The sequence below is a fragment of the Dermacentor silvarum genome, chromosome 3 (assembly GCF_013339745.2).
Source record: "Dermacentor silvarum isolate Dsil-2018 chromosome 3, BIME_Dsil_1.4, whole genome shotgun sequence".
Classification (NCBI taxonomy): domain Eukaryota; kingdom Metazoa; phylum Arthropoda; class Arachnida; order Ixodida; family Ixodidae; genus Dermacentor; species Dermacentor silvarum.
In genome coordinates, this window is record NC_051156.1 from 54,647,603 (window position 1) to 54,675,061 (window position 27,459).

At 47.0% G+C, this 27,459-nt stretch overlaps 1 protein-coding gene across 1 annotated transcript; it reads left to right on the plus strand.

Annotated features, from left to right (window-relative positions):
* The first annotated feature begins 22,191 nt into the window (after positions 1–22,191).
* On the plus strand, positions 22,192–23,091 carry LOC119444354 (monocarboxylate transporter 12). The gene has a single exon (XM_037708762.2). It carries the CDS (start codon positions 22,192–22,194, stop codon positions 23,089–23,091), a length of 900 nt encoding a protein of 299 aa, XP_037564690.2.
* The last annotated feature ends 4,368 nt before the right edge of the window (positions 23,092–27,459 follow it).

Below are 27,459 nucleotides of genomic sequence, written 5' to 3' on the forward strand. Positions count from 1 at the left end.
GACAGCGTTCCTGGCATGCCACAAACACAGGCCGGCTAACGAAGGTAGGCACAGTCCCACGAACGCTGCTGCTTGCAGCTGCCGAACGCGTTGGAGGCTAGCCGTTCGATATAATCGGCCAGTTTATCTGTGTCCTGAGCTTTGCGCGGCCTAGTGCAAGCTTTCGCCTTTTTTTTTCTCCTGGCTCAGCGCGCCTCGGAGGGAAGAGAGACGGGAGTCGGGAAAGCAGGGAGCTGGCGAGCAGGAGACCGCCACGCGGTCTCCTCCTCTTTTGGGCTGCCATGGCTACGCACGACAAATTACGGCTGGCTAAAAAAGCTTCGCTCTTAAAAAAATAAATAAAATCATCTTTTCCAGTTCAGTCAGTGCGCACTAATTACGCGCATATCAGCACAGCATTCCGTGTAACGATAACTTCACAACAATTCGAATAGCAGCGTTAATGTGTTAAGAGCAACTAACGAAACCAGAATTCGCAAATATTTCAGTTTTCCTGTGCGTGGGCGAGGAAACAAAAAAATAATTATGCCAAGCTTTAACGATTAAGTTCTATGACTACCGCCTCCTCTCAAGGCAAATTCCTTTTGCCGTGATATCCATGTCAATCGGTTCGGCAGTCAGTCACATTCGATGCCGAGTTACGTGAAGTCGCGTTACGCGCTTTTCTTCTCGGTTTCCGTCATTTTACATGGCAACAGTAACAGTGGTTGTTTGATTTCCGTTTGTTTATATGCATATTAGTATGTTCGTGAATCACCCAATGGCTGTTGAAAGTATTGAGGTCACGTGACACGGCTTTATACGTGGTCTGACGTGCTTTGTGTGGGTACGAACGCAGACCTTCCTCGAAGCCTGTTCGTTTGATATCCATGTCAGTATGATTGGGAATGACCCATGAGGGCCTGGCGAAAGTTACCTGATGTCAAAAGTTACTTGATGGCGAAAGTTACTTGAAGCTGCGTTTCAAGACCAAGTTCAAGTCCGTGAGTGATTATTTCATCATCCCGCGCGACTTTGAAAATTCGAAGCGGCGGAAGCCCCGTTAGGCCTTGATAGGCTTAACGCGTGAGCGACCGCCTCCCCACTGCTAATACCCGCATCGCCCCTACCGAACGTAGGAGAAGACTTCATCAGAAGATATGGATCTCCAAATAACCCCCCCCCCCCCACACACACAACACATCCGAATAACAACGCGGACGAAAACGGGGACACAAGACGAATTTCTGAAGCGGGGACTAGCAAAAGCCAGGGGATCGCCGCCCACAACCAGGCGACGGACGGCTGGCAGTTAGTTCTATCGCGGCGACAGCGAGAGGCTGCCAAGCACAATGGCAAGGAAAAGGCTTCCAACAAGAATAGCATTAACGGAGGGCCATCAGCTGGCAGCGCCAAAGGAGACGGGCAAAACAGTGAAACGGGCATTGGTCGTCGCAACATGCCCCCGGCGAGGGGGAAGCCTCTACCACAATTACCGAAGAATGACATCAAAATAATACTGAAACCCCACAAAGGACTAATGCTCAAGGAATACCACAAGCGATTATTCGCTCTACCGGGTCGATAATCCCAGGAAGCGGACCGAACCAACGAAAAATTACCGGAGAGGACTTCATACTCGAATATCATCATCGTCTGCACACCCTCACTAGAAATGGCTGACGTCATTCGTCGAATAACATGCATGGAGCTGCGAGGCAAACAACACCCCTTCAACGTGTACGTAGCGGATCCAGATGATAGTTACAAAGGGGTGGTGCACGGATTTCCAGCGCACACCGAATCAGCAGATCTCCACCAACACCTGCGAGTAAGGACCCAAGGAGTTACCATCGAAAGGGCCCGAATGCTTGGAAGTTCAAACACCCGCTCTCCTCACCTTCTCGGGTGGCACGCGCCCCAAATGCGTGTACTACATGGGAGTAGAAATGCGGTGTACGGAGTACAGGCCGACAGTCCAAATGTGCCTGGAGTGCATGCAGAGGGACACCGCTCAGACGTGTGTCCGAACCCCCAAGAACATATGCCGGGGCTGCGGACTCGAAAATCCACCCCCACAAGGACACGAATGTGAAGTGCCCCGCCGCCCTGCACACGGCGCACGAGACCCGTCGGTGCCCGAACAAACTGATTGCCGCCAATCAGTCAGGAAGACGACTCGCCAGTCTCGATCGCGGGAGCGGTCGGAACAGAGGACCAAAAAGGCACCGGGGCGCTGGTTCGAGTCGACGGAGGAGGAGGACTTCTATCGACGCCGATCGAGATCCAGATCGCCACAAGGAGGCACGGCGAAGAGCAGTACCCCTTCGAGGGACCCTCCAGCTCCAGGGCTTCGCAGCGGTCGAATTCGCCACTGCATAAAAACAGCAGGTGAGCTGCGCGAGGGTTGTTTCTCCCACTTCTCCAAAACAAAACACTGGCGAAAATGATAAACGTATTCAGAAAATGGAAAATGAAAACGCACGACTTAGAGAACAACTCTTAGAAGAACGCGAACGAAAATCACTAGAGAAGCAGATGTCAGAGTTAGAGGCGCGACTAAATAACAAAATAGAACAGCTGGAAACGCCGCGTCAGACTAAAGAAATAGCCGAAACGAACGCGGCGACAGACATAACCTCGGGCTCCGCGCCGTCTCTGACAACTTCAATCGCAAATAACGGGTTTTTGGGGCTGGTCAAGCTGCTACGAGCAGCTTTTTTCCCCACTTTACCCCCGCAAGGCTGTATTTACTTTTTTGTGGAAATAAAGCATACATACATACATACATACATACATACATACATACATACATACATACATACATACATACATACATACAACAGTGCAAATCCAAACAATGATAACGGAAAACCTAGCCCTTACGAAAACTGGGTATTGAATGTCTGTTGTCGATCCGTTGTACTATTATTGATTCAATTGAAATTACACGGAATTTCAACACCAGTTGACCCACTACAACGAGAATTCAACGAAACTTCCATTGTGTACCGGTCAAGAATTTTTCCGTTGAATAAGTTCGTATTGATTTCTCGTATTTTCATGGAGCAGGTATTATACCGGTGCGGCAGTCACTTTTTACCGCGATCTTGCTCAATCCGGATCAAGAACTTGCGCATCGATAGAGCCTCGTTACCGTCATCGTAACCTGACGAGCATTTAGTTAATAGTTGCATATGATCAGCAGACGATAATGGCCTCAGTCAAAATAACAACATTTTCCATAAAATGAGTCTTATATAAAAAGTTTTACAGCATATTAGACAAATTTGATAAGTGCCTTGGACCCGCGACACCTGAAACTCGACCTGGGATCGTTTGGACCGTGCTAGCAGCTATCATATCGCGGTCTTTTTAAAAAGTTCATGCAATCCCCATCAGGCTTGATCAATCGATCGCGAACGGAGAGGAAAAAGAAACCAGATGACAAACGAGCACTCATCTCATTCCTTCTGTCTGTTTTCCCCGCTCAATTCGTCAATATGTCGAAAGATCGACAAGCCCAAACAGCCACTATTCTCAAGAACGCCTTACTTTCATCATTCCGTCTAATTAATACTGGCGTCATGCAGCTACTTAAGATCGATCTTAAGTTTCACTTCCTGTTTACGACTTGCTTCAGACTTCTGGTTTCTCTTCCTCATTATTTCAATAATAGCATCTGCTGAAGCCTGTTTATTTGAACTGCTTAAAGGAGTTTGTTCCTGCAAGGCACACACTAGAGTTTTATAAAGGGTAAACAGGTTTAGCACACCTATATATGGACAAAAAGTGTGCATGCATGAATTGTAGTTACTCTCTGAAACACAGGCACTTTAGGAAAAGCACACAGATGCTCCGAAAGTGTGCCTTTATTAAAATATTGCCAAAAGCAGACCATGCTAATATAAATAAACTACAGAGACACAGCCCCTTATTACGACAGAATGGCTAACAGTGCCCACTCATTGACTGTACAAATAAAGAATGTCCATGATATACTGTACTATACCCAAAAAGTAATTACAATTTCTGGTTTTATTCTAGTGCAAGGCAGCACAACTCAAAACTTGCAAAGACCAAAACCAACTTCTCTCGGGGCCACACTGACTGCACTTTAGTGAAAAACATTGCACATCATGCTTGCAAAAGAGCACTTTATGCTTAATGTCATCACACTTGTTGCTGTCCTCACCAAGTCTTATGCGACATTAATAAATGAATACAGAAGACGGCTTTTGTTTAGAGACATTAAACAGAATATCTGCTCACAGATGCTCTTTTTACAAAATTTTACAAAATGGCACTGATAGTTCAGAACTACTTTTGGTGAGTGCATGACTATGTGTTCAGAAAGATTTAACACTCACACAGTGGTTGGTAGCATGTATCGTTGCCTAGCAACAAAAGTCTGCTCATGGGGTTTAGGTTGCCACATGTTGGGCAGCTATGTTCTATAACAAAACATATATATACCATATAACATTTTGGTTCAGCTTTTCCAAGCATTTGTGACATCCCACTACAAACACACAGATTCTAGAGCCAAGTTTTCATGCATCGAACACAAGTAGAGACTGTTTGTCATTTAAGACAATGCACTTCTTGAGGCTTCTTGCGCTTACGATGCAATGTTCCACAGAAGGAACCACCTCCACAAAATGCAAAAATTTGGCTTCAGAAAGATTCATTAACAATTCTGACTGCACTCTCAACACCTCCACACACACTTGTACGTCATAGCTACTTGCAGCTGTTGAGCTGTTATGTTCCACAAAAATTTCAATGATGCGTCCAAAAATATTGTTAGCATGTGCATAAGAGTTATTTCTTTTGGACTTATCAAGACGGGGTGTGCAGAACGTAAATGGCCCGACCATCATTTTCTGGAATTGTTTCCTGTCCTCCTTCTCAACGCATTTGCCTATCAGCAGTACAGACCCCACAGGGCAAAAATTTTTCCGTAGGGAGTAGCCCTTCATTAGAGTCTTAAAAGAAGACCCTAAGGTGCGATGGATGTTCTGCACACACCTTGACATCCAAAGCTTTACAAGAGCTTGCAAAATCCCAAACTTGTTGGCAATCTGAAATTGCGGATACCTAGTGCCATTGACATATCGTCCAAGAGTACCCATTCATTGATTCAAATGGAAAAAGGGAGTATCCCCACAAAGGACCCCAGTTTATGGCACTGTCGACAATATGCACAAGGAGGTGAGAATTATATGTCATGTACTCGACACCGTATAATTCTTCATACTCAAGAAGAAATTTCTTTATCTCTCCCTTAATTGTGGCAAGCTGCTGAAGGCAGATATGCAAGCCCCAAGAAGGTCATGCATAATCTCCACAAACTTCAACCAATGGTTATACTGCCTCTTAAGAATGCGGCCTTTTAATACGACTGGGGAATAAAACAGCAGCCAATTCCTCCAATCCGCAGCCTTTCATTCCTTTATGTCCTTTAAGGACCTTGGCAGCCGCGAGAGCTCCCACGTGGGGGTGAGGCTCAAAAGACATTCGTCCGCTTCAGCAAGATGTTTACGCAGGTGAAATCGTCGGCATTGGCTGGACTTCAGCCACGTAAACATCGTTGCCCGTACAAAACCCGAACAAACGGCATGCATGTAATCGACAACGAAGCCCTCACCAAATGTAAAAAATAAAAGAAGTGTCAGCACACTTGCACCTTTGATTCCACAACTGGGTGCCTGCATGGTCTTGGCCTTTCGAGCTTGGTACAGAAAGGACTCATGTGTTGCAGTTTCCATCTGATTCCAATGCAGGAATAATTGCACTATGACGACCAAGTTGAGATCATAATGTGATGACTTACCACAATGAAAGCGAGCAAGATTGTTTTGACACATAACATTATAATCTCATAAATAGCAAACAAGTCGGTGTCAATGTGCTGCCTGGTGCCATGTAAGGACACTGAGCCGGCCCTTAGCAGACACCGACATGCTGGTAAATGCATGTAATCTAGCAGCTCTGCTTCACCGATGAAGCCTGTAACCACCCCAGCACGGAAGGAATCAATTTTGCATCAGTTTTGACTGCCCTCTGTTTATTGGTACAGGAACAGTCGTGTTTAATGCTACAGATTTAAATATAGCAAGAGATGAAATGACGAGAGAAAAGAAAATGAACATACATCCACTCGCACAAAAATTTGGAAAGGGGCAGCGGAGAGCACCATGAAATAAACAAAATGAAAATGGCAGCTTTATGGCACGGTCAATAAACAAAATATTATCTATCTCAGTCCCTTTGACTGCACCACAGAGTTGGATAACATTTTGTTTATTGACATGCCGTAAGCTCCCATTTTCAAATTTATTTCATGGTGCTCTCTGCTACCCCTTTCCTGATTGTTTGCGCGAGTAGCTGCACGTGCATTCTTTTTTTTCTCTCATCTTTTGACCTCTTGTTATATATTAAACCTGTTGTAGCATCCTTATTTGAGTACAGGAGAGCGCAATAGATGTGACAGTGTGAGGCGAGACAGAGGGCACAAGTGCTACTGACAACGCTTCATTGGAAAATTTTGCTGCAGCAGCATAATGCGCGCATTGCACCCAAGACACCCCAAAACCAGCAACGGAGCAGGCGCAAAAACACGGATTACGACAATAATTTCGAACCACATGTGCACGATCTCTTCATGAAACATGATAACTGGGAAGAATGTGTACCTCGTCAATTGCGCACTAGAGGTACAAAAAACTATACAGAAGTAAATCAGCGGCATAGCTGCGCCTAGCCATAAATCGCGCTTCTTTGTTTAAAGGAGTACTGACACAAAAATTTGAAGTCGAGATAACTCGTGAGATCGATTTAGGTGGACACACACACATCGTCTGCAAAATATCAGCGGCGAATACAGCTTAGAACATCTTTAAAATCAATTTTAAACGTACGTATGCGCAGCCACCCGCAAAGTGCAGCACCTCGCGACATAGACATCAAGGAAAGATTGTAAATAACCGAGAAAATGCTACGTCACGAGTTTGCGCTGTCGTCGGGGCGGGGCTAGCGAGCAAGTTTCTCCCCGCTCCGATCGCCCCGGTGCTTTTTTGTTCTCCCTGGTCGATGGCCTCGTTCGCCACTGACGGCGGCACAATAATTGGCTTATTTGTTTCTGACACGAGATAACTTTTAGACTTAAGTGATCTCGAAAGTGTGTATGTTGTGAAACGTTGCGTGATTTTGGCTCGCAAGCGGTCAGTGCACCTTGCTAACGTGTTTTCTCATCGCTACCAACGCCGTTGGCAAAACTAATTGTACTGTCAGTTATGAGCGTCTTAAATGTGCAGACGTTGATTGTGTTGACGAATATAGGTGATTTATTACGAGCTGCGGACAGATCGCAAGGGCCGTCAGCCCCGGATCAGACGGCCAGCGAGCTAGGCCTACACCGTTTCCCAGCGATTGCCAGCTCGCCCGTGGCGGATCGAATCAAAAGTGGCTGGCCACGTCATATACGGTGGCGACTCCTGCCTGGAGGAAATAGTCGCCGCTGGACGACAAAAACGAGGACGGCGCGACGACGTCGCAAAGCTCGACGAACTAGCAACACGAAGCTCGCTCACAGAGCACTCGCTTGCCTGCGAGCGCGCTGGCATGAACACGTCGCAGTTTTGTGCGATCACATGCTCACTGTGTTTACAATCCCTCTTCTCCCATCTCGTTGCTCTCTGAAACGGAAACTTGGACTGGTCGCTGCAAAGAAGATTCCAAATAATTACCTGTCGCACTCTGAAGCAAACGAGGTTTTGCACCGTGATTGCTGGGTCATTAGCTACTTATTACAGCAGAAAAAAAAACAAGAATGAAACTTTTTGTATCAGTACTCCTTTAAATGTGCCACCGAAGTCACGCTAACGCACATATGAGATCCATAATTCTCTATTAAGAGCGCTTCCAAAAGCTTGCACTCCAGTTTTTCTACAGTCTACAACTCCTGCATTCTTCAATTGCAAATAGTAACTACACTTTTTGAGCGTAGAGCAAGATTCGACCCTTCTCCTTATTTCAAAACACTGGCTCTGGTTCCAGCACTGGCCAGCCTGTCCCAACTAAGCATGCCCGCAGCCTTCAGGAATTCTGTACGCAACAGAAGTATACTTTTGTTGTGCTATAGCGCATGCGACATACTGATACTCGTGTTTCTTCATGCAGTATTTCCTTACTTGACTGCCCATGTCGCGTTTGCATGGTAGTGCCAACTTGCATGGCACAGAAAACAAAATCCGCCCCATTCTTCCCTACGACTTTCCTAAGTCGTGCAAGATGTTATGCACATATGGCACAACCTCAAACAAATGCCTCTTCTGCGGGGTACCTAAAACGTCTACTGCAGGCTCTTTGCACAGCTGATTAAGCAGTGTTTTTGCGACAGCTTAAAGGAGCAGAAGCTAGAACTCAGCTTGCTACAACATTTCTGCTTGGTGACCGAAGCTTTCCGTTATCCTGTGAAGGCAGGACTTCACAAGAGCCGACCTCAAACATGATTTACGATTCCCCTCTTAATCAGTTTCGAATGTGAGGAATTGAAGGGTAGAATGGCTTTCTTGGATCTTGGCATGTAGTCCAGCAGATGTGGTCACTATCATTAAAAATTATGCAAAGCTCTAAGAACTGAATGGAATGGGCCTGCTGGAGCTCAGATGTGAACTTAGCAAGGAAGAACACTTGCTAAAAACTTCTACGACTGACATAGCCACTAACAAGAAGTGTATCGGTGCGTCTCAATTTAAAATGACTGAAAAATTGTCTTTGTGCCCAAACACCTTCACTGCACCTAGGTCGGCTGCATCGAGCTTACGTGGGTGCAGTTTGACTGTGGTGAAATCCAAAAGCGCCTGTCTGTTGTGATTTAGGTGTGCACTAAAGAACCTTACACGATTAGTTTCATAACTGATTTATTTTGCATTTCCAGAGGGAGCCAAATTGGTGAAAAGGTTGCAAAAGGCCCTGGGAAAGGTCGAAACCCAAACAGAACAAGCAGCTGAACCTGTTGTTGCTTGCCCAAAGGTAGATCCGATCCGCCGTCTTAGCTAGTGTCATAAATGCATGAAATGATACTGTGAGAAAAATGCATTTTTTGCACTACCCTTTAAGTTCTCTGCAAGCTCCAAGTCTGGCAACTGTTCCAACATCCACATTCTTTGGTATTTATGTGTGTGTAGCTCTAGGAGTGTTAGCGAGTGCCACTCAGGCCAATCCAGTGGATGCGGAACGTTCTTCTGGCCAATGGTAACACGTAGTATGTGAACTTTATGAGTAGGCAGCGGTAACGTGAACTTTATGAGTAGGCAGCTGACCAATAAACTGTCGTATGTTATTTTAAGGCATCAAACCTGCGTGATTCAAGACCCTTGCTATGAAATGAAGGAGAAAGGGAACTGAAGGCCCACTTTTGTGAAACACATTGAGGTGAAACCAACAGATATGCCAAGTATAGCATAGGGGAAGTTATTGTTTTTCTTTAAGTGTAGAAATGATAAAGGAAAATGAAAGTGGACGAAAAAAGATACCGACGATTACAGTACTCCCTAATGTGAAATATGAGCGCGGCCCTATACGTGTTTTCATTTCGCGATATTTTCAGGCAAAGAATTTGAGAGAGACATGTAGTAGAGGCAATTGTCGTATATCTGATCTGCGGGTAAAACACGTCGGCTTTTATACATGACTCGTCTAAGGTTCCAGTGCAATCGGTCGTGCCGCTTGGCTTCCAGAAAGTGCTACACAATCAGAAAGAATTGCTAACCATGACAATCGAAACAAGACCAAAAAAGCGCGAGCGATGGGCTGATGTGAGCAGACGATAGTACAAATCTAGCCGTTCGGCTGAGACCAGATACAAGGCCGCATGGAGTGGACGGGCGGGTCCGCATGAAACCAGTTTCCTGCACGCACGTCACTGAAGGAGCCGCTCTCATTGGTCTGCGCCGTTCGCGGTTCACGCCTTCCATCTTTTGCTGTTTTGCTCAATCGATTGGTTACGCCGCCGCTGATGTTCACTGCAGTAACCAGGCTATTAAGAGCTGCGCTCTAAAAACTTGTCGCTGTAAGTCATGTCAGTAACTGCTGCAGGTTACCGCATCGTTTCAGTCCTTCAAACTGCTATTTGTTCCTAGATATGAAGCTGCCAGCAAATGCTCAATCTCTTGCTCTGCAGAAGTTTATGCACTAACTCCCAAATGATTTTTTTATGTTCCCAGGTCGACATAGGGGGGGGGGGGGGGGCGTCACTGTGGAAAAAGGCACGCTTGAGCAACTGAGCCGTGCCTGTGAAAGTGGCCCTGGCAAATTTGCCAGGGCTCTTTTGCGAATTGTTTTTACAGAGGATGAACTGCGGGGGAGGACACTGCTGGGTGGCAGAAGTAATTTGCACATTGACCAACCACTTAAGGAGGCCTTGGACCCTGTTCGTGTTCAAGCTGTGATTGGTATGTGTGTCGATCTCATTGTAGGTGCAACTGCAAATTGCTGTCTTGAATGGCTATTTTAAAAATTGGCAGCTCCTCATGCTGTATTTTGTAAGAGATATGCAAAAGCATAGCTGGGCAGCCCTCTTGGTGTCTATGTGACTGATTTGTTTTTGTTTTTTGCAGTTTGGTTTACTTATTGTCTTTGTTCTATCTACTCATATGGTTCATTCCTTACATTTATATGAGCAGTCATTGTATGTAACACATGCCAGCTGATGTAGTGCTACGTAAGTCATGCCCCAGTGCACGCAAACACATCTTTTGAAGTATTTGCACTCTTTCATTTATTGTAGTATACGGCTGCTAAACCTCGGCACTTGTCCTTTAGCTATTTCACTGCATTGACAAAAGGGTGTTCAGCCATGGCAGCGCATGCACGAAGAGTGCACAGCCACTCGTCCACAGTCTTCGCACACACCTAGTGTTGGAATTCGTGTAATATCACGTTTTTGGAAACGCATTGAATGAAGAGGCCATAGCATTCACTCTCCTTTGTTTGCAGTGTTGTGACGGCGAGTGGTTGCAGTCATCGAGTGAGATTTGTTCATGTTTGCCTGTGTGAGCACGCATGGCACGATCCTTGCTAGTTTAATTAGTAAGCGAATGTTTCTACAAACCATACTTCCTTATTAGGATTGTTTAAGCACATTGACAACAAGCACATGCGAGTGGACGCACACAAGCGCTAGCTTCAACCAATGCTTTATTAGCAACGGGCGCACAATTTTATATGCATGCAAAACACGCTTACGTGCACGGTAAAGGGCCTTGTGCACTCTAGATCACGTTCAGAAAATACAATTCTTTTGTTGACAAAGCAATTCAAAGCAAGCTCGTACACTTCTCACTTAGGCTTACTATTTCTGCTGTTTTATCATACAATCTTAAGTGTAGCTCACTAACAAGGCTTGTCAACCTTCGTGTAAGTGTGCGACACTTTGCTGTCACTATCACTGCTTCCCCTTTCCTGGGAAACTGCGACTTTTTGTCACTGAAGCTTGTTTATACCAATTGCCCGATAATTTGATCATTTTTACTCCCTCATCCGGGTAAGAAAATTGTGTCTGTGACAATTAAATGCATAAACGGTCGAATTTACATTCAACTAAATTTCCATATAGTGAAGTGCCGATTTTACTGACTTTGCTATAACGAGGGTCAACTGTACCTGTAAGTGAATTATATAAAATTTCACTGAGTAGCTGCTATCCCATCAACCTGTGTTTCCGGCGAGGCAAGGAGTTTGGCGTCAATACTGAGATGTTTACCTTCATTCTGTCTCCACTCTTAACAACATTATGATGCACACCTGATAACTGCAGACTCTGGCTCAAAGTATAGCTGAATGACTGTGTGATAGGGCAATTTGAAGGCACTGTGCAAAGTTGAATTGCAGATACCTCAAAGCATGAAAGCTGCCTAGTGTATGCGCAGCCACTGAATGTTTTCTCAGGACTCAATTTCTTTTTACGACTTACCGCTGTATTCAAGAACGCAATTTCAGTTAAACCCCATGTCTGGCTTGATCTGAGTGACGCCTGGCGTGAACGTGCCCAGAGCACTCACGGCTTTTCCTCCGGTGCGTTCACGACAGGCGTCACTTAAGTCAAGCATGTGCTTCAACTTAAGTTGGGTTTTTTAATACTGGCCTTACAGTAGCAGTGTAGCCTGCATTTAAGCATATATATAGCAAGTTCTTCTTTTATTAGACATTGTGCTTGTGACAAACAAGATTAGGTTTGTAAATTCTGATGCTTCAATGGTAGTCTAATGCTGTATTTCTTTTTCAGACTACTCAAGCTCCAAGTTCCCTTCGGCCAGCATCTCATACATAAAGAACAGCCTTTCCTCAATGCTCGCAAGGGAATTCAATGAATAAATGACAAATAAACTGCAGAGCCCATTGTATGTATCAAAAGAACCCCGATTCATGTGCTTTTTCTTAATCACAAAGTTGGAAGTTTCTTTTTGCATAACACTACAGGGAAAGAGGCCTTGTAATGGAAAGCCAAGAAATGAACCTTGAAGATGTCAGTGGAGAATATCAAGATTCATTGATTTCATGTTGCATTCCACTTTCCATTTCATGGAAGTACCATAGTTCATCTATGGGAATTTCGTAGAACTACAATTGTTATTTCATAGAAATTCCATATCAAATCAACGCAATAACTCGTAAATGAAATTACAATGGTTCCACGGTGGCAACTTTTCAACACTGCTCAAAAAATCTACAATGAAGGGACAATGGTATTTCAGCCAAAATTTTGTTGATTGAGCAACAGGACGTCAATAGAATTTCTACTAGAATACAACAAGAATTTTCATAAGGGCTAAAAATATTCATGCACGAAATGATGACGTTAGTCAATCAAAAACTAATGGAATTTCAGCAGCTATGCACGAACGATATTGAAAAACATAAGGTATTTGTGGCAGAACAACTAAAGGCAGTCACGAAGGCTGTTCCGACCAAAAAACGCGCAATTGCGATTGGAGCGGGTTCGGCAAAAGCTAAAATAAGCCACAGCATAACAGAATCTGATAGCTGGGACGCGGAAACCTCACGGGCATAAAACAAGAGTGATCAACATGGCTAATCAAAGTAGGAAACCACAACGAATAACAAATTCAGAACAATTGGACAGCTGGCAATGGAACTGCCGCTCCTTCTCCAGGAAAGCGGCAGCGCTCCGACAGTTTATCAAAAACTTCGAAATCGCTCCGGACGTGATATGTCTGCAGGAGGTCGGAGCCAAGCCGGCCAAAATGCAGGGATACTACACCCTGAGCGATCCCCAAAATTCGAAGGTCGCCACGCTGGTGAGCAAGTCTATAAACGCTCAATTATTAACACTTTCACAAATTGAGGGAGATACTCATTCCACAGTTATCAGTGTGATGTGAAAGAAACGAAGAAGCACACACAATAATCACAAACTTGTACAGTTTTCCCAAAAGCAAAAGGGACGATCTACCACAAATTCTCTCGGCAACAAAAGATTTAACGGGCACCAGGGATAAGGCGGTGATAGTGGGGGACTTTAACGGGCCCCATATATTATGGGGATACGCGAAAAAATCGCCCAAAGGGTTCCTACTCGAGCGTACCGCCACAGCCTTGTGCTTACAGGCAATCAATAAAATTGGCAAACCGACGCGCACGGGTAACAGCGTCAGCACAGACACGGCGCCCGACCGTGCATATACAATTAATGTCAGAGACGTACAATGGGTTTCCCTCGACGAAAACCTGGGAAGCGATCATGACATAATCAGAATAGCGCTCTCCACACCCAACATACGGAGAACAATAGGAACCACCAAGTTAACCGATTGGCCTCGTTATAGAAAACTCCAGAGGGCACAGGAGGATTCAGATACCGCCCCGACCAACATGCGGAATTGGACTAAATTCCTTCAACAAGTGTGCACGGGGACACCACCAAAGCCATAGAGCGCACAGCGGAGGCGCCGGTGATAGACTCTCACCCTAGTCAGCCTATGGGAAGAGAGGCGGAAACTCGTGAACAGGTGGAAAAGACAGCGCCTAAACAAACACCTAAGACAACGCATCGCTCTATTGGCAGAGAAAGCCCAAGGCCACGCCAACGAGCTAGCTAAAAACGAGTGGGCGACCCTCTGCGGAAACCTATCAGGGACACTGGGAACGACCAGTACGTGGCGAATACTCCGGAGTATGCTAGACCCAATGAGCACACGTACTGAGAATAACAAGAAGCTCCAAATTATAGCAGACAATTTCGAGGGTACAGACCAAGAACTAGTCGACGTCCTTCAGAAAAAATACATAGGACCCTCACCCGCGGCGGGATCACCCTACATGGCGAGACCATACGCGGGAGAGGCCAACCCTAAATTAGACGAAAAAATAACGTATGCGGAAGTGTACGAAGCGGCGCAAGCCGCAGTTAAAAACTCGGCACCGGGCCCAGACACGATCACAAATTCAATGATTCGAAAATGGATTCGGTGGCCCTAGCGAAAATAACAAATACTTTCAATAGCGCGTACTGGGTCAAGGGAGATTTGCCCCAAGAATGGAAATTGGCTAAAATAATCATGATCCCCAAACCGAAACAGAATCCCTCGATCGATGCCCTCCGGCCGGTATCGCTCACGTCCTGCCTCGGTAAGCTCTATGAGAGGGTGATCCACAGCAGACTACAGCGATACCTGGAAGAGCGGAGCTGCTTCCCAGACTCCATGATAGGATTTCGCACAGGTTTATCGTGTCAAGACGCGTTCCTCCTACTAAGGGACGAAATTCTAACCAATATGCCGTACGGTGACGAGAGACTAGTCCTAGCACTAGACCTCAAAGGAGCCTTCGACAATGTCTCTCACGGCGCAATACTCGAGGAACTCGAACGCTCTGGTTGTGGTGAGCGCACCTACAATTATTACACAAGGGCGTTTCTTTCCAACCGCGAGGCCAGCATCAAGTTTGGCCAAATCACATCGGAGATATTTAAAATGCCGAGCAAAGGAACCCCTCAAGGAGCGATAATATCTCCTCTGCTCTTCAACATGGCAATGTGTCGCCTCGCGCGCGATCTCGATCGGATACCCAACCTAAGTTACACGCTTTACGCTGACGATATCACGCTGTGGGTGAGCAGAGGTTCCCTAGGGGATAAAGAATACACGCTCCAAACCGCGGTATTAGCGGTGGGGAAATTTTCCCGAACGAGCGGGCTGAAGTGCGCGCCCGAAAAATCCGAGCTCATCCGGATACACGCGAAAGGCTACAAATCCAGAGGGTCGATTAACAAACATTGTGGTTGAGGGCCAAATGGTCCGAGAGGTACCTACGATGCGAGTCCTGGGTTTGTGGCTTCAGAGCGACGGGAGAGCAGCACAGACGCTCAAAACCATCAAATCCGCAACCCACAACATAGCCCAAATGATACGTCGAGTGACGTATAGAAAGGCGGGAATGCGAGAAATCGATACCCTAAGGCTCGTACAGGCCTTAGTGATTGTGCGAATCACATATGGCTTGCCTTACCAAATCCTGAACAGGGAAGAGGAGAGGCAGGCCAACACGATAATTCGAACAGCTTTCAAGGCGGCTCTGGGCCTGCCTAAATCTACCTCCACGGAGCGCATGCTAGCTTTGGGTGTACACAATATTTTCGACGAACTGAGGCAGGCCACTCTTATGCGACAGAGGGAGCGCCTCAGCTTCACAAAAACTGGTAGGGCAATATTGGCACGACTTAATACGCCCAGCATACCCGATTTATCTCACCGAAGAGGCCGTACCTCTCCCTCCTTCGGTGAGATCCAAAATTACAGTAGCTCTAATTCCCAAGAATATGCATCCCGAGTACAACAAGGAAAGGCGCAAAGCACGCGCACAACATATTCAGTCGATGTACTCCGAAAACTCTAGGTACAATACGTACTACACGGACGCAGCTGCGTATGCAGAGGCTACCGGGCAGCGCTACCAAAGGAGGTACGCCCTGGCAGTCGTGAACGCGATCAGCCAGCAGCAAATTACCGCGTCGACCACGGCGGGCTCCCTCCCACGTCGGCCGAAATGTTAGTAGTGGCGATCGCGCTCGCTCACGCGGAGCGTTCGGAAAGGAACTCGGTCGTGGTCACTGACTCCCGGGAGATATGTTGCATGTTTCTTAAGGGGCACGTGACTGCGGCTAGCCTCGCGATAACCCCCAAATCGTTCAACCACCGCCATCGCCTTACCTGGTGCCCGGGACAAGCGGGGGTACAGGGGAACAAACAGGCTAACGCTTAAGCTCGAGCGTCTACTAACCGAGCGATGGCGTCCTCTTCGAACCCCAACCCCTCACACTATCCCTCACAAAATCCCATCAATTTAAATGTAAAAGACATCCTTGCTCATCAGCGCGGAGTCCGCAGAAAATACCCGCCGCCTCACCCACAACTTAGCGGGGAAGAGGCCCCCGATTGGCGCAATATACAGACCGGGGTATTCCCCCATCTAAAACTGCTAAATGCCATGTATCCCACCCGCTATAGGGTCACGTGCCCTTGGTGCGGTGGCATACCTACACTAATACATGTGACCTGCGAGTGTACTAAGCACCCTCATAGGCCAACTAATATCTCAATGGAGCAGTGGGAGGCACAGCTCGCCCGTTCCGACTTGGCAGGACAAGTCCTTAATTAGCCAGGTCAGGCAGGCGGCAGAGGCCAGTGGGGTCCTGGACTGAGGGGCTCCGACCACCGCTATACTTAAAATATTTCCCAGCCAAATAAAGTTTATATATATATATATATATATATATATATACTTGATGTCACACGACTCTTTTTGACGTTGTTTGAAGTATGCGACGTGCGGACCATCGCAGAGCTTCTTCGAAGCCCGTTCGTTTGATATCCATGTCAATATTGTTGGAAATCACGCATGGGCCAGCGAATTATACGTGAGGTCACGTGACACCTTTCTCCCATCTGGTTTGACGTTCGTTACCATCGCAGAGCTTTTTCGGAGCCCGTTCGTTTAATATCCATGTCAATATAGTTGGGAATCACGCATGGACCAGCGAAATATACGTGAGTTCACGTGACACCTTTTTCGCACCTGGTTTGACATTCGTTACGTGTGTACCATCGCAAAGCTTCTTCGAAGCCCGTTCGTTTGATATCCATGTTAATGGTTGGGAATCATGCATGGACCAGCGATTTATACGTCAGGTCACGTGACACCATTTTTGCACCTGGTTTTACGTTCGCTATGTGTGTACCATCGCAAAGCCTCTTCGAAGCCCGTTGGTTTGATATCCATGTCAATATTGTTGGGAATCACGCATGGACCAGCGAATTTACGTGGTCACGTGACACCTTTTTGCCACCTGGTTTGACATTCATTACGTGTGCACCATCGCAAAGCTTCTTCGAAGCCCGTTCGTTTGATATCCATGTCAATATGGTTGGGAATGACCCATGAGGGCCTCAAGAAAGTTACGTTATGTCACGTGACTCTTTTTCATGTGGTTTGAAGTATGCTTCGTAGCGTATGAATAAGTCAACTTCAGTTACGTTTGGTCTGCGCAAAATTATAACATGTCGTTATTTTGAACTTCCTATACACCCCGCAAGTGGACCTACACTTTGGATTAAATTCACTGGCGTGAGGATTAAAATACTTGGCGCGTAGATTAAATTAGTTTGCGCGTAGATTAAATGTGTGGTGCGTGGATTAAATTGACTGGCGCTTGGATTAAAATAGCTGGCGTTCGGATTAAATTGAGCGGGAAAACCTGTAGTTCATGAGCTGGTCTACTCGAAGAGGCGAACATAACTTGCACAAGAAATTTAAATGCATAATGGAATAATTAACAAAACTCACTAATTAAGTTCTTAACTAATTACCTGATGGCCCATATTGCAATTCACAAATTGTAGCCGTGGAGTTGGCAAGGCGGATCCACATGGAACGAATTCTCGGGATGACACCAGTTTCGAGATATTCATTCCCGAACTTTGCGGAGAAATGCATTGGCGTTCCAGTTAGTTCCTTAACAAAACGTCGCGTTATGCATTCAAGCACAAACTTAACTGGAATGTCAATGCATTTTTCCGCAAAGTTCGGGAACTAATATCTCGAAACTGGTGTCATCCCGAGAATTCGGACTGGCGCCTTATCGCACTTGGCAACACGGCCGCCAATCTTTACGCCAAGTGCCTAGGGGGGCGGTTGCAAGACTGGCTGTTGGGACACAACGTCCTCTCCCCTTGCCAGAAGGGGTTCCTCCCTCACGACGGGGTATTCGAGCACAACTTCGTCCTGCAGGAGCGGCTGGACAAAGCCCGCAGCGGTGGTGGGGATGTCTGCGTCGCTTTCCTTGACTTTACTAACGCCTACGCGTCTATTCCCCATCAGGCGTTGCTGGATGCACTTCGAGGGGCCGGCGCAGGCAGTCGATTCGTCGACATCATCACCGACCTGTACATAGATAGCCGTACGAGGATCGTCGCTGCCGACGGCATCACCGCGCTTATTCCCATCTTTGCCGGGATCCGTCAAGGCTGTCCGCTCAGCGGGCTCCTGTTTAACCTGGTAGTTGACCCTATCATCCGGGACATCCAGGGTGGCGATCGTCCGCATCATATCCTGGCGTACGCCGATGACCTAACGCCCTTGGCGGCCAGTCCCGAGGCATTGCAGGCCCGCATTGACCGCATTGAAGCTCTAGCGTCCGAGCTCGGTCTCGCTCTCAACCCCACAATTGCCGCTCCCAGCACCTGAGCGGCGTGCACCCGGTGGGGACGAGACCCTCGAGCTTCACGGTCGCGGGGACTACCATCCCTGCAATGGCTGACTTCGACGCACAGAAGTTCCTGGGTCGCCCGGTGGGCTTCCGGATTCTCAATGACGACATCAACATCATCGACCAGGCCATTCAGAAGTGTACAGCAATATTAACATGCATGCTTGACCCCTCGCAGAGGTAGGACGCAGTCCGTGCCTTCGTCTCCCTGGGGTTGAACTTCATGATGAGGTGCGGCACCCTGAGAAAGGATGACTGGCAGCGTCTCGATGATGCTCTGCGACCTCTGCTCAAGAGGATGCTTTACCTACCCAGCAATGCGTCGAATGAGTACCTCTACGGGAGAGCCCGCACTCGGGAGCAGCAGCCATCCCACTCGCTGCTGAACTCGGCGATCTCTGCCGCGTGGACAACGGCTTCAAGCTGCTGACGTCCTGGGACTTGGAACTTCGCGATATGAGGTCGCAGGGTCTGTTCGAGGTGGTGTCCAAGCGTCTGCGCCGGCCGGCGGAACAGGGAGACGTCGAGGACTACCTCAGCGGGTCCACGGAGGGCGACTTCCGGGCGCCTGCTTCGCAACTCGTTCCACCTGAACTGAAGCACGCAAAGCGTCCCGCCGCCTGGATGTCATGTGGCAACTGCACCCTGAGGGCGTCCGGATAACCTTTGGTGACAAACCTCTCACCTCGTCCCACCGCAGGAAGGTTATCCGAACGCTTTGCGCCATACAATCGGCTGCCAGGGACCAAGTTCTACAGAATAAGCCCAACCAAAGCAAGGTGCTGCAGTGCGTGGCCGCCGGCCCCGCCAATTCCCACTTCATACACTCCGGGTCCTTTACTCGGTTTGCGGACTGGCGCTTTATACACAAAGCCAGGCTGAACCTTCTACCTCTCAACGGAGCCTGCCCGTGGATGACCAGCCGTGATCAGCGGTGCAAAGTCTGTGGGTATAGAGGGAAACCTTACCCCACTTAAGGTTTCGACATGACACTGCATGTCGAAGAGCCCGATGTACACGGCCCGCAACAACAACATCGTGGCCCGCCTACGCACTGCGTGCCGGAACCGGTTCTCCATCATCTACGAGAATCGACCAGTCGGCAACACCAGCCGTCGTCCCGATCTCGTCGTGGCCCGCAGCGAGGAGGCAATCGTCTTGGACGTCTGTTGTCCCTTCCACAACAGGTGCGATGCCTTCTCCACAGCCCGCACTGCCAAAGTTTCCAACTACGAACCCGTGCGCCTCCACCTTGCACAACGGTACCAGCGTGCGACCGTAGATGCCGTCATCGTTAATGCCGTGGGTTCGTGGGACCCAAAGAATAACGCCATCATGCATCGGATCTGGTCGCGATCCTACCTTAAGCTGTTCAAGAAGTTGGTGGTGAGTGAAGTGATCACCGCATCGCGGGAGATTTACCACCATCACGTCGCCCACCGTTAGTTCATCCATCAGCTGTTGCCTCGACCTTCATCACTGGGTCCATGACGTCAGCCTGTTAGGTGCTGCTGGGACTGTTCTGTACGGACTGTTCTGTACTGTGTGGACATTTTCACCTTTTCGTGTATTTTTGACCCTTTCCTTCTTCCTTTCCTGCCTTTTTTTATTTGGCTTACCCTTGGTATTTTATTGCGATAGCAGTTATATGGACACTCAAAAGCAGATTTCTGCCGTCGGCGTCGCCGTCGCCGTGAGGTTCCGTATGACGTCATTTGGAGATGAAATCGTCGCCGCGCGCCGGACGCTGTATGTGCGAGTGAAAGGGCGCGAGGGGCGCGTCTTTCACGGGGAGTGAACGCACGGCGGAGAACAAACGCGCGTTCTGCGCCGTGCTCGCTTAAGGGCTGCAGAAGTAGGCGTCTCTTTTCTCCTTTACAATCACCATATATGTAGAGCAAACGCGCCTTCTTCCGACGCGCGAGAGGCCGTGGGGGAGGGGGAGGGAAGGGAGGCGCCGTTTAGCTGCGGCACCAAGTGCCTATTTATATCAGAGGCTCCGGCAACAGTCACCAACGCCGCACGCATTGTGAGCGAACGCGGGCAAAACGCCGATGGCGTCGACACCAGTTCTGCGTGTTGCCGATGCTGCTGCATGTCCAAGTTTATACAGCTGATAAAGCTAATATCATTACTCCGTATAGCTCTCTACAAGTTTGCTATCGCAATCGATGCTTCGCCTTTCAGGTGAAACTACGACAATTTTTTCTTTAAGATTGGAATAAAACCTCTGTTGGGGGGGGGGGGGGGGTTACCTTTGTTCCTGGGATCTTTTTCGGTCCCAGGTGTAACAAGGATATTTCAATGGTGCGTTAACGTCCCGGAGCCCACCACCCGGAGTACACAGGGGTTTTCGCCATTGCACTTGGACCCTTTCTGTACTTCACCAGGATCGGCCCACATTTTTGCACACGCACACGAAAAATGCACGGAAGCATAGCCATAAACAGCTTCGCTATAATAAATAAAATTTTCATTAGCGCGTTTCGATAGGTTGCAAATTCGCATGTTTCACACTTCATCGGGCGCCCGCTGGTTATACGAATTAAAAAAAATAAATTATGGGGTTTTACGTGCCAAGAACACGATCTGATTATGAGGCACGCCGTAGTGGCGTACTCTGGAAATTTGGACCACCTGGGGTTGTTTAACGTGCACCTAAATCTAAATACACGAGTGTTTTTGCATTTCGCCCCCACCGAAATGCCGTTATACGAATTTAACTTCGACGACATCACCCTACACATTTCGAAATCTATGAGGACAGACTTTTTGATAGTCTTTGCGAAAGCACCCTGTATATCACTTTGTTGATCTCTTAGGATTGTCTTCTGCACAGCCATGCCAACCACACTGTGTGCTCCAGAGCCACTGCTCCTTTAACAGAGTTTCTAGTGTTCTTATAGCACTATATGCAAGATATTTGATCAATATAGTAAATACCGTAAAATAAAATGTGGAGCGTAGACTTTCTGACGTAAATGTTTCAGGTTACGGTGGAGAGTGAATGCCATTTACAAGCATCATTTACTTTAAGCTCTTATATTTTTTAAATAGGCAGTGGAATGTGCAGTTAACAGTGGTCCACTCAAAGGCAAGTCAATCAAGCACACTTACCTTTGGGCGTAAAGGGCTCAAAAAAGATTTTAGAACAGTCGCAAAGACGGCATAGTCACTGTGGTTTGTAGACAGTATAAGGCATCATTAGAAGTTTATTCCTCTATAAGTTATCGGAGTACTCAAAGAATAAATCGAGCATAGTTCAACGAAATGCCGTGGCAGCCTAGCAGTGTTCTTGCGCATTTAGCACGTGTTCCAAAACAATGGAACGTTTAACGCAGTATTAGATTGAAGACCTTTCTATTTTTTTTTTAATTCTTTCCGTTTTCTTTCCTAACCGGATCGCAGCCATTGGAGCCGGCATGGTGTTCGTCGTCTCCCCTACAATAATCAGCGAGCACTTCGTCAAACACAAGACCCTCGCCACAGGCATCAACTTCGTGGGCGTCACAATGGGCACATTCGTCTTTCCCAAGCTGCTCGAGTACCTGCAGAATATATATGGACTGCGCGGCGCCCTTTTAATCTTCGGGGCGGTGCTTATGAACGGGTTTGCCTTCAGCATCTTCCCCCGCACTCCGGAGTGGAGAAGGACCGATCCGCTGCAACAGAAGCAAGACAGTACAAAGTTGTTGCCCTCGTCGTCCCTTAAGAATGAGCAGCACAGAACGTTACGCCACGGACTTAGCGTGTTGAGGTCACCGATCATCTACCTCGTCATGTGCAGCTTCATCTTTCAGAACTTCGGCTTCGAATGCTACATCGCTCTGTTCGTCGACTTCGCCGTCGACCGAGGTGCCGCTGTTTCCACCGTCGTAACAGTGTTTGCCACGGGAGCAATCGCCGAGGTGGTCGCACGATTGACGCTTCCAGCGGCCGTAGACCGCGGGCTGCCGTCCAACAAGACACTCCTGGTGACCGTCTTCGCTGGCCAAGGTTTGACACTGCTCGTACTGCCACTCCTCCGGATTCACGGGCTCATCTTCGCCACCTCTGTTGGCACGGCCTGTACAGTCGGAGCTGACCTCATCGTGATTCCCGTCACGCTGGCCTCGTACTTCGGAGTGGAGAGGATGTCGATGTCCTTCGGTATCATCGTTGCATCTTCTGCCGGGGCATTTTCATTTGCAAAGCCAGCAGTCATAGGTGAATCACAAGTGGATAAGAACTGGCGCAACGAGCGTATGCTGAGCGGTGAAGGAAGCCATTTAATTTCACCAAGTGGGTCGCCTTTACCGCACGAAAATAGGAATGCCACATAAGTAGGTCATAACGTATATTGTATCCTCGCAATTTTTTATTAATATCACGCGAGCGTCGACGGCTAAGCGTGTCATCAACCTTGCAGCGGCGAAGGGCGGCGGGAGCGGCGACAGTATGCTAGAGTTCGATAAGCGATTATCGATAATCGATATTGTGCAACTGTCTTATGAAAAAGATAAACTATGGAATCTCTGTAAATCTCAGCCTTCTAACCTTGCTCTGAAAGAACAGTACCGCGTAACACGCAACAAGCTTACAGCAATGTTACGGTTGGCAAAAAAAAGATTTTTTTTCTGCTGAGTTTAGCAAGTGTAATGGCAACATGAGAAAGACATGGGGTCTCTTGAGTGAACTAATGGGAAGGCCCAAAAAAGTAATCTAGAGGATCAGATATCATCGGCATTTGCAAGTGAAAATCCCTTGGCTACCGCGAATTCATTTACCGAAATATTTGTGTCATCAATTGATGATCTAAAACAGCATTCTCGTGTTAGTCCAGTAACGTACCACGGACGAAGGCTTGCAAATTCCGCTTTTCTGCCATCAGTTGATGATTACGAGTTGTGGAGTATCATTAATTCCCTACCGCTAGATAAGCCTCCTGGCTACGACAACATTAGAATGATCTAATAAATAATTATTCCAAACTAAAAAATGTACTTTTGCATATTATGAATGGCTGTTCACAAACAGGTAACATAACACAGGGGTTAAAATATCCATTATTAGGCCAATATATGTCTGGTAAGAAGTCTGACAAGATGAACTGTCGTCCTATATCGATATTGCCGTCGCTCAGTAATATAATGGAGAAAGTCATTCACCGAAGTGTGGTGTCTTTTTGTGAGAAGTTCTCGATATTAAATGGTGCTCAGTATGGCTTCCGGCGGTATTTTGGAATGGTTGACCTAGGATTGCTGTGACCTAATCCATAAGGATATAGATAATAATCAGATTGTGCTTGGCCTATTCATAGAAGTGAAAAAGGCGTTTGATACTGTTTACCATGCTGTCATGCTAGAAAAGTTAGAAAGTGTTGGGTTTGGAGGATTGTATCAACAGTTTTTTTCGGGTTATTTTACTGGACGCCTCCAATCTGTCAAGATGAAAGACCAATTCAGTGACTTCAAGCGTATTGCGTATGGTGTTCCGCAAGGTTCCGTATTGGGCTTATTTTTATTTAACATCTATGTGAACGACTTGGCTGATCTGAAGCTAAACTCGAGGCTTTTTCAGTACGCTGATGATACAACGCAACATTGATCATATCACATTAGTGCCACAGTGAAGCTTTGACGTTATTACAGGCTGACGTCGAGGCAATTTGTGATTGGCTTTCCAATAACGAATTATGTGTAAATAAAGCGAAAACCAAGCTAGTCTGTTTTAGAAATCCCAAACAAGAAAGTTGAGCTCAAAGAATCCATTGTACTTCATGGCAGCTCGTGTACGGGCTGTCAATGCTCACCGATACCCGCCTATCCCAATGTTAAATATTTAGGAATGTACTTAGATGAAAAAATGTCCTGGTGTGATCATGTAGAACACATAGTTAAGCGCCTTCGACTGATTTCTTTCCAATGATATCGAATTAAGCACAGTATTTCTGTTCAGGTGCGTTTCACTTTCGCGAGAGTTCATGGCTCGGCCCACGAAAGCTCTTGCATTTTCCCAACGCTTGTGTGCAGGCATGCAGTGCCGATTCTCGCGAAAGTAAAACTACCTCCGAATGTGATTTTCCGAGAATACGATCCCTAGTGGCGTCATCAAGCATGCTTGATTATGCTGTCAGACAGTTCCTAAATAGAAAATACACCTTTGATTGATGGTTCTAAAGTTTTATTGCACGTAATTCACACGCAGCCATCATATACATGCAAACAAAAATACCGTATTTGCTGTACATAGGTCCTACTTCTCGAAATTAATGAAGCTACCCAATCTATGTTACCAACAAATTTCTACCTATATTCATGAAAAAAGCTAGCAAAAGTACCGAGGCAATGGCATTCCTCTGCCACGCCTGGGTTCAAGCAGCACATGGGCGTCTGCTTTACTAGTACATTATTTGTAACCTGTAGTAAATATACACAACAAAGTAGAAAGCAAAACTAGTATTAAGAAATCTAATAAAGTAAGTATGTTTGGGGACCATCATTAGAGAGAAGCAAAGTCTCAACATGGGTTAAGAATGTGCGAGGGGGCCTGCCAGCTGAGATTCAGACTGGTTTTAAATGATGCTGCATATACAGCACACTCCACAGCGTTAAAGACATCGTCATTTGGGGTGCCGAGGACGCCTGTGCAGCATCCATCAAGGATGACTTCTCTGGCAAGTACGAAGAGGATCCAGCTTGCAGCATTGACTCGCCTCCCTTTTCAAAGGCTTAAAAAGGCCAAGACGACCAAAGTCAGCGCCATCATCAGGGCAGCATACGAGGCTTCTCCGGAGCTACCAAAACACGCGAGCATCAAGAAGTGGACGCTCTTGGTATTTACGTCACATATGAAGAATATACCACGGTGGTGGTCGTGGCACACCGAGAGCATATGAATTCAACAGAACTAGGAAGGGTCCTGCTGTAAAAGGTGGGATGCCCCTGAGTGGGCAGTACAGCAGGGAAGAAACGGTTTTGCTGCTTAACATACAGAAGAGGGAAAATTTGTTTCAGCAATCCCAAAGAACATGAGCAGGGAACACAACCAAAGCAGAAGAAAAGCACGATCAAAGACCTTACAAAACAAACATGGAAGAAATCCAGACATATACTACACGGACGTGCGTAGAGTGGCAACAAATTCACAATACTAGCCAAATAGTCCACAGTGATAACTGGCTCCATTCGGACGCCTCTGGCTTGCACGGAGGAGGCAGCAGCCATAGCGCTGGCCTTTCAAGATGCAGAGGCAGAAAAACAATCTCTATTGGTCCTGACGTACTCCCAGGCAGCGGTCCATTCATATATAACGGGCACAATTCCACACAAAATCCACAGCATGCTAGGCACCACCCTAGAATGGCACCACGCAATAATGTAGTGCCCGGCACACTCTGGGCACAAGGGAAATGAGAAGGCAGACCAAACTGCTCTAGGATCCCTACGAGGAACCCCTGATCCACCAGCACGACATCCTCGAAGACCAAAGAGACAAAAATACAGCCACCTACACCCAGACCGTACAGGGAAACAGGCCAGGTACTGGCACTTCTTACAAAAACACACATCACCATCAACCTATATTTTTGTCCACTGCAGGACAAAGGCCTCTCCTTGCGATATCCATTACCCCTGGCTTGCGCTAGACGATTCCAACTTGCGCCTGCAAATTTCCTAACTTCATCCCCCCACCTAGTTTTCTGCCATCCTCGACTGCGCTTCCCTTTCTTGGTATCCATTTTGGAACTAATGATCCACCGGTTATCCATCCTACGCGCATTACATGGCCTGCCCAGTTCTATTTCCCCTCTTAATGTCAACAAGAATATCGGCTATCTCCATTTGCTCTCTGATCCACACTCTCTTCCCGTCTCTTAAAGATAGACCTAATCTTTTTTGTTCCTTCGCTATTTGTGTGGTCCTCCACGCATATGCATACATCCAAATACTTCACAAGATGCATACACCCTGCCACTTCCCTTGGTGTAGGGAGCGGCCAAGTCTCGTCCACGTAATGTGGATATGTAAGCAACGACTTCCAAATTCTAAATTCACCCCATAACGGCGCAAATTCCAAGTAACAGGCAGCGGGACGTTTGGCTTGCTAGCGAAAATCTAGAGAGCCAGAGAGCTCTTCTCGATCAAGCCCAGCAAGCTGCAGAGACCAATGGAGCTCTAAACTGAGGCACCCACCCACCACCCAAGACCCTTAAGAGAAATAATTTAAGTTTACACTACTACTGCTACAGAAAGATATTGGTTGACTTAATTCGGACTAAAATTTTCTCAATTTCTCAACTAATTCAATATATAGTGGTCGACCTATACTCATGTTGGACCTATTTTTTTAGTAAATACGGTAAGCACTAACTCCACAAAGAAAGGTCAATATACAAAGTCTGTCCCAGAAGTTTGAGCAGTTCATGTCACTACATTCTCTGCCGCGTTTTTGCTGGCTCACTGCACAAACTTTTGGGACAAGCCCCATAGCTATCAGTACCAGTAGCACTACCTTCTTTGTGCGTCAGCGAGTTTCTGCGCCAATTGCCTGCGCACTTCTTTCAATCTATTTTTTCTCGTATTCCGGCGTGACACTGTTGCCCATGTAGATCCGGAGGAGGCCTGCGCAAGAAAAGCAATCACGAGTACAAAAGTAATGAAAGCATCTAAACAATAATTTCCAGCATGCACAGTGCAAGTTCCCAACAA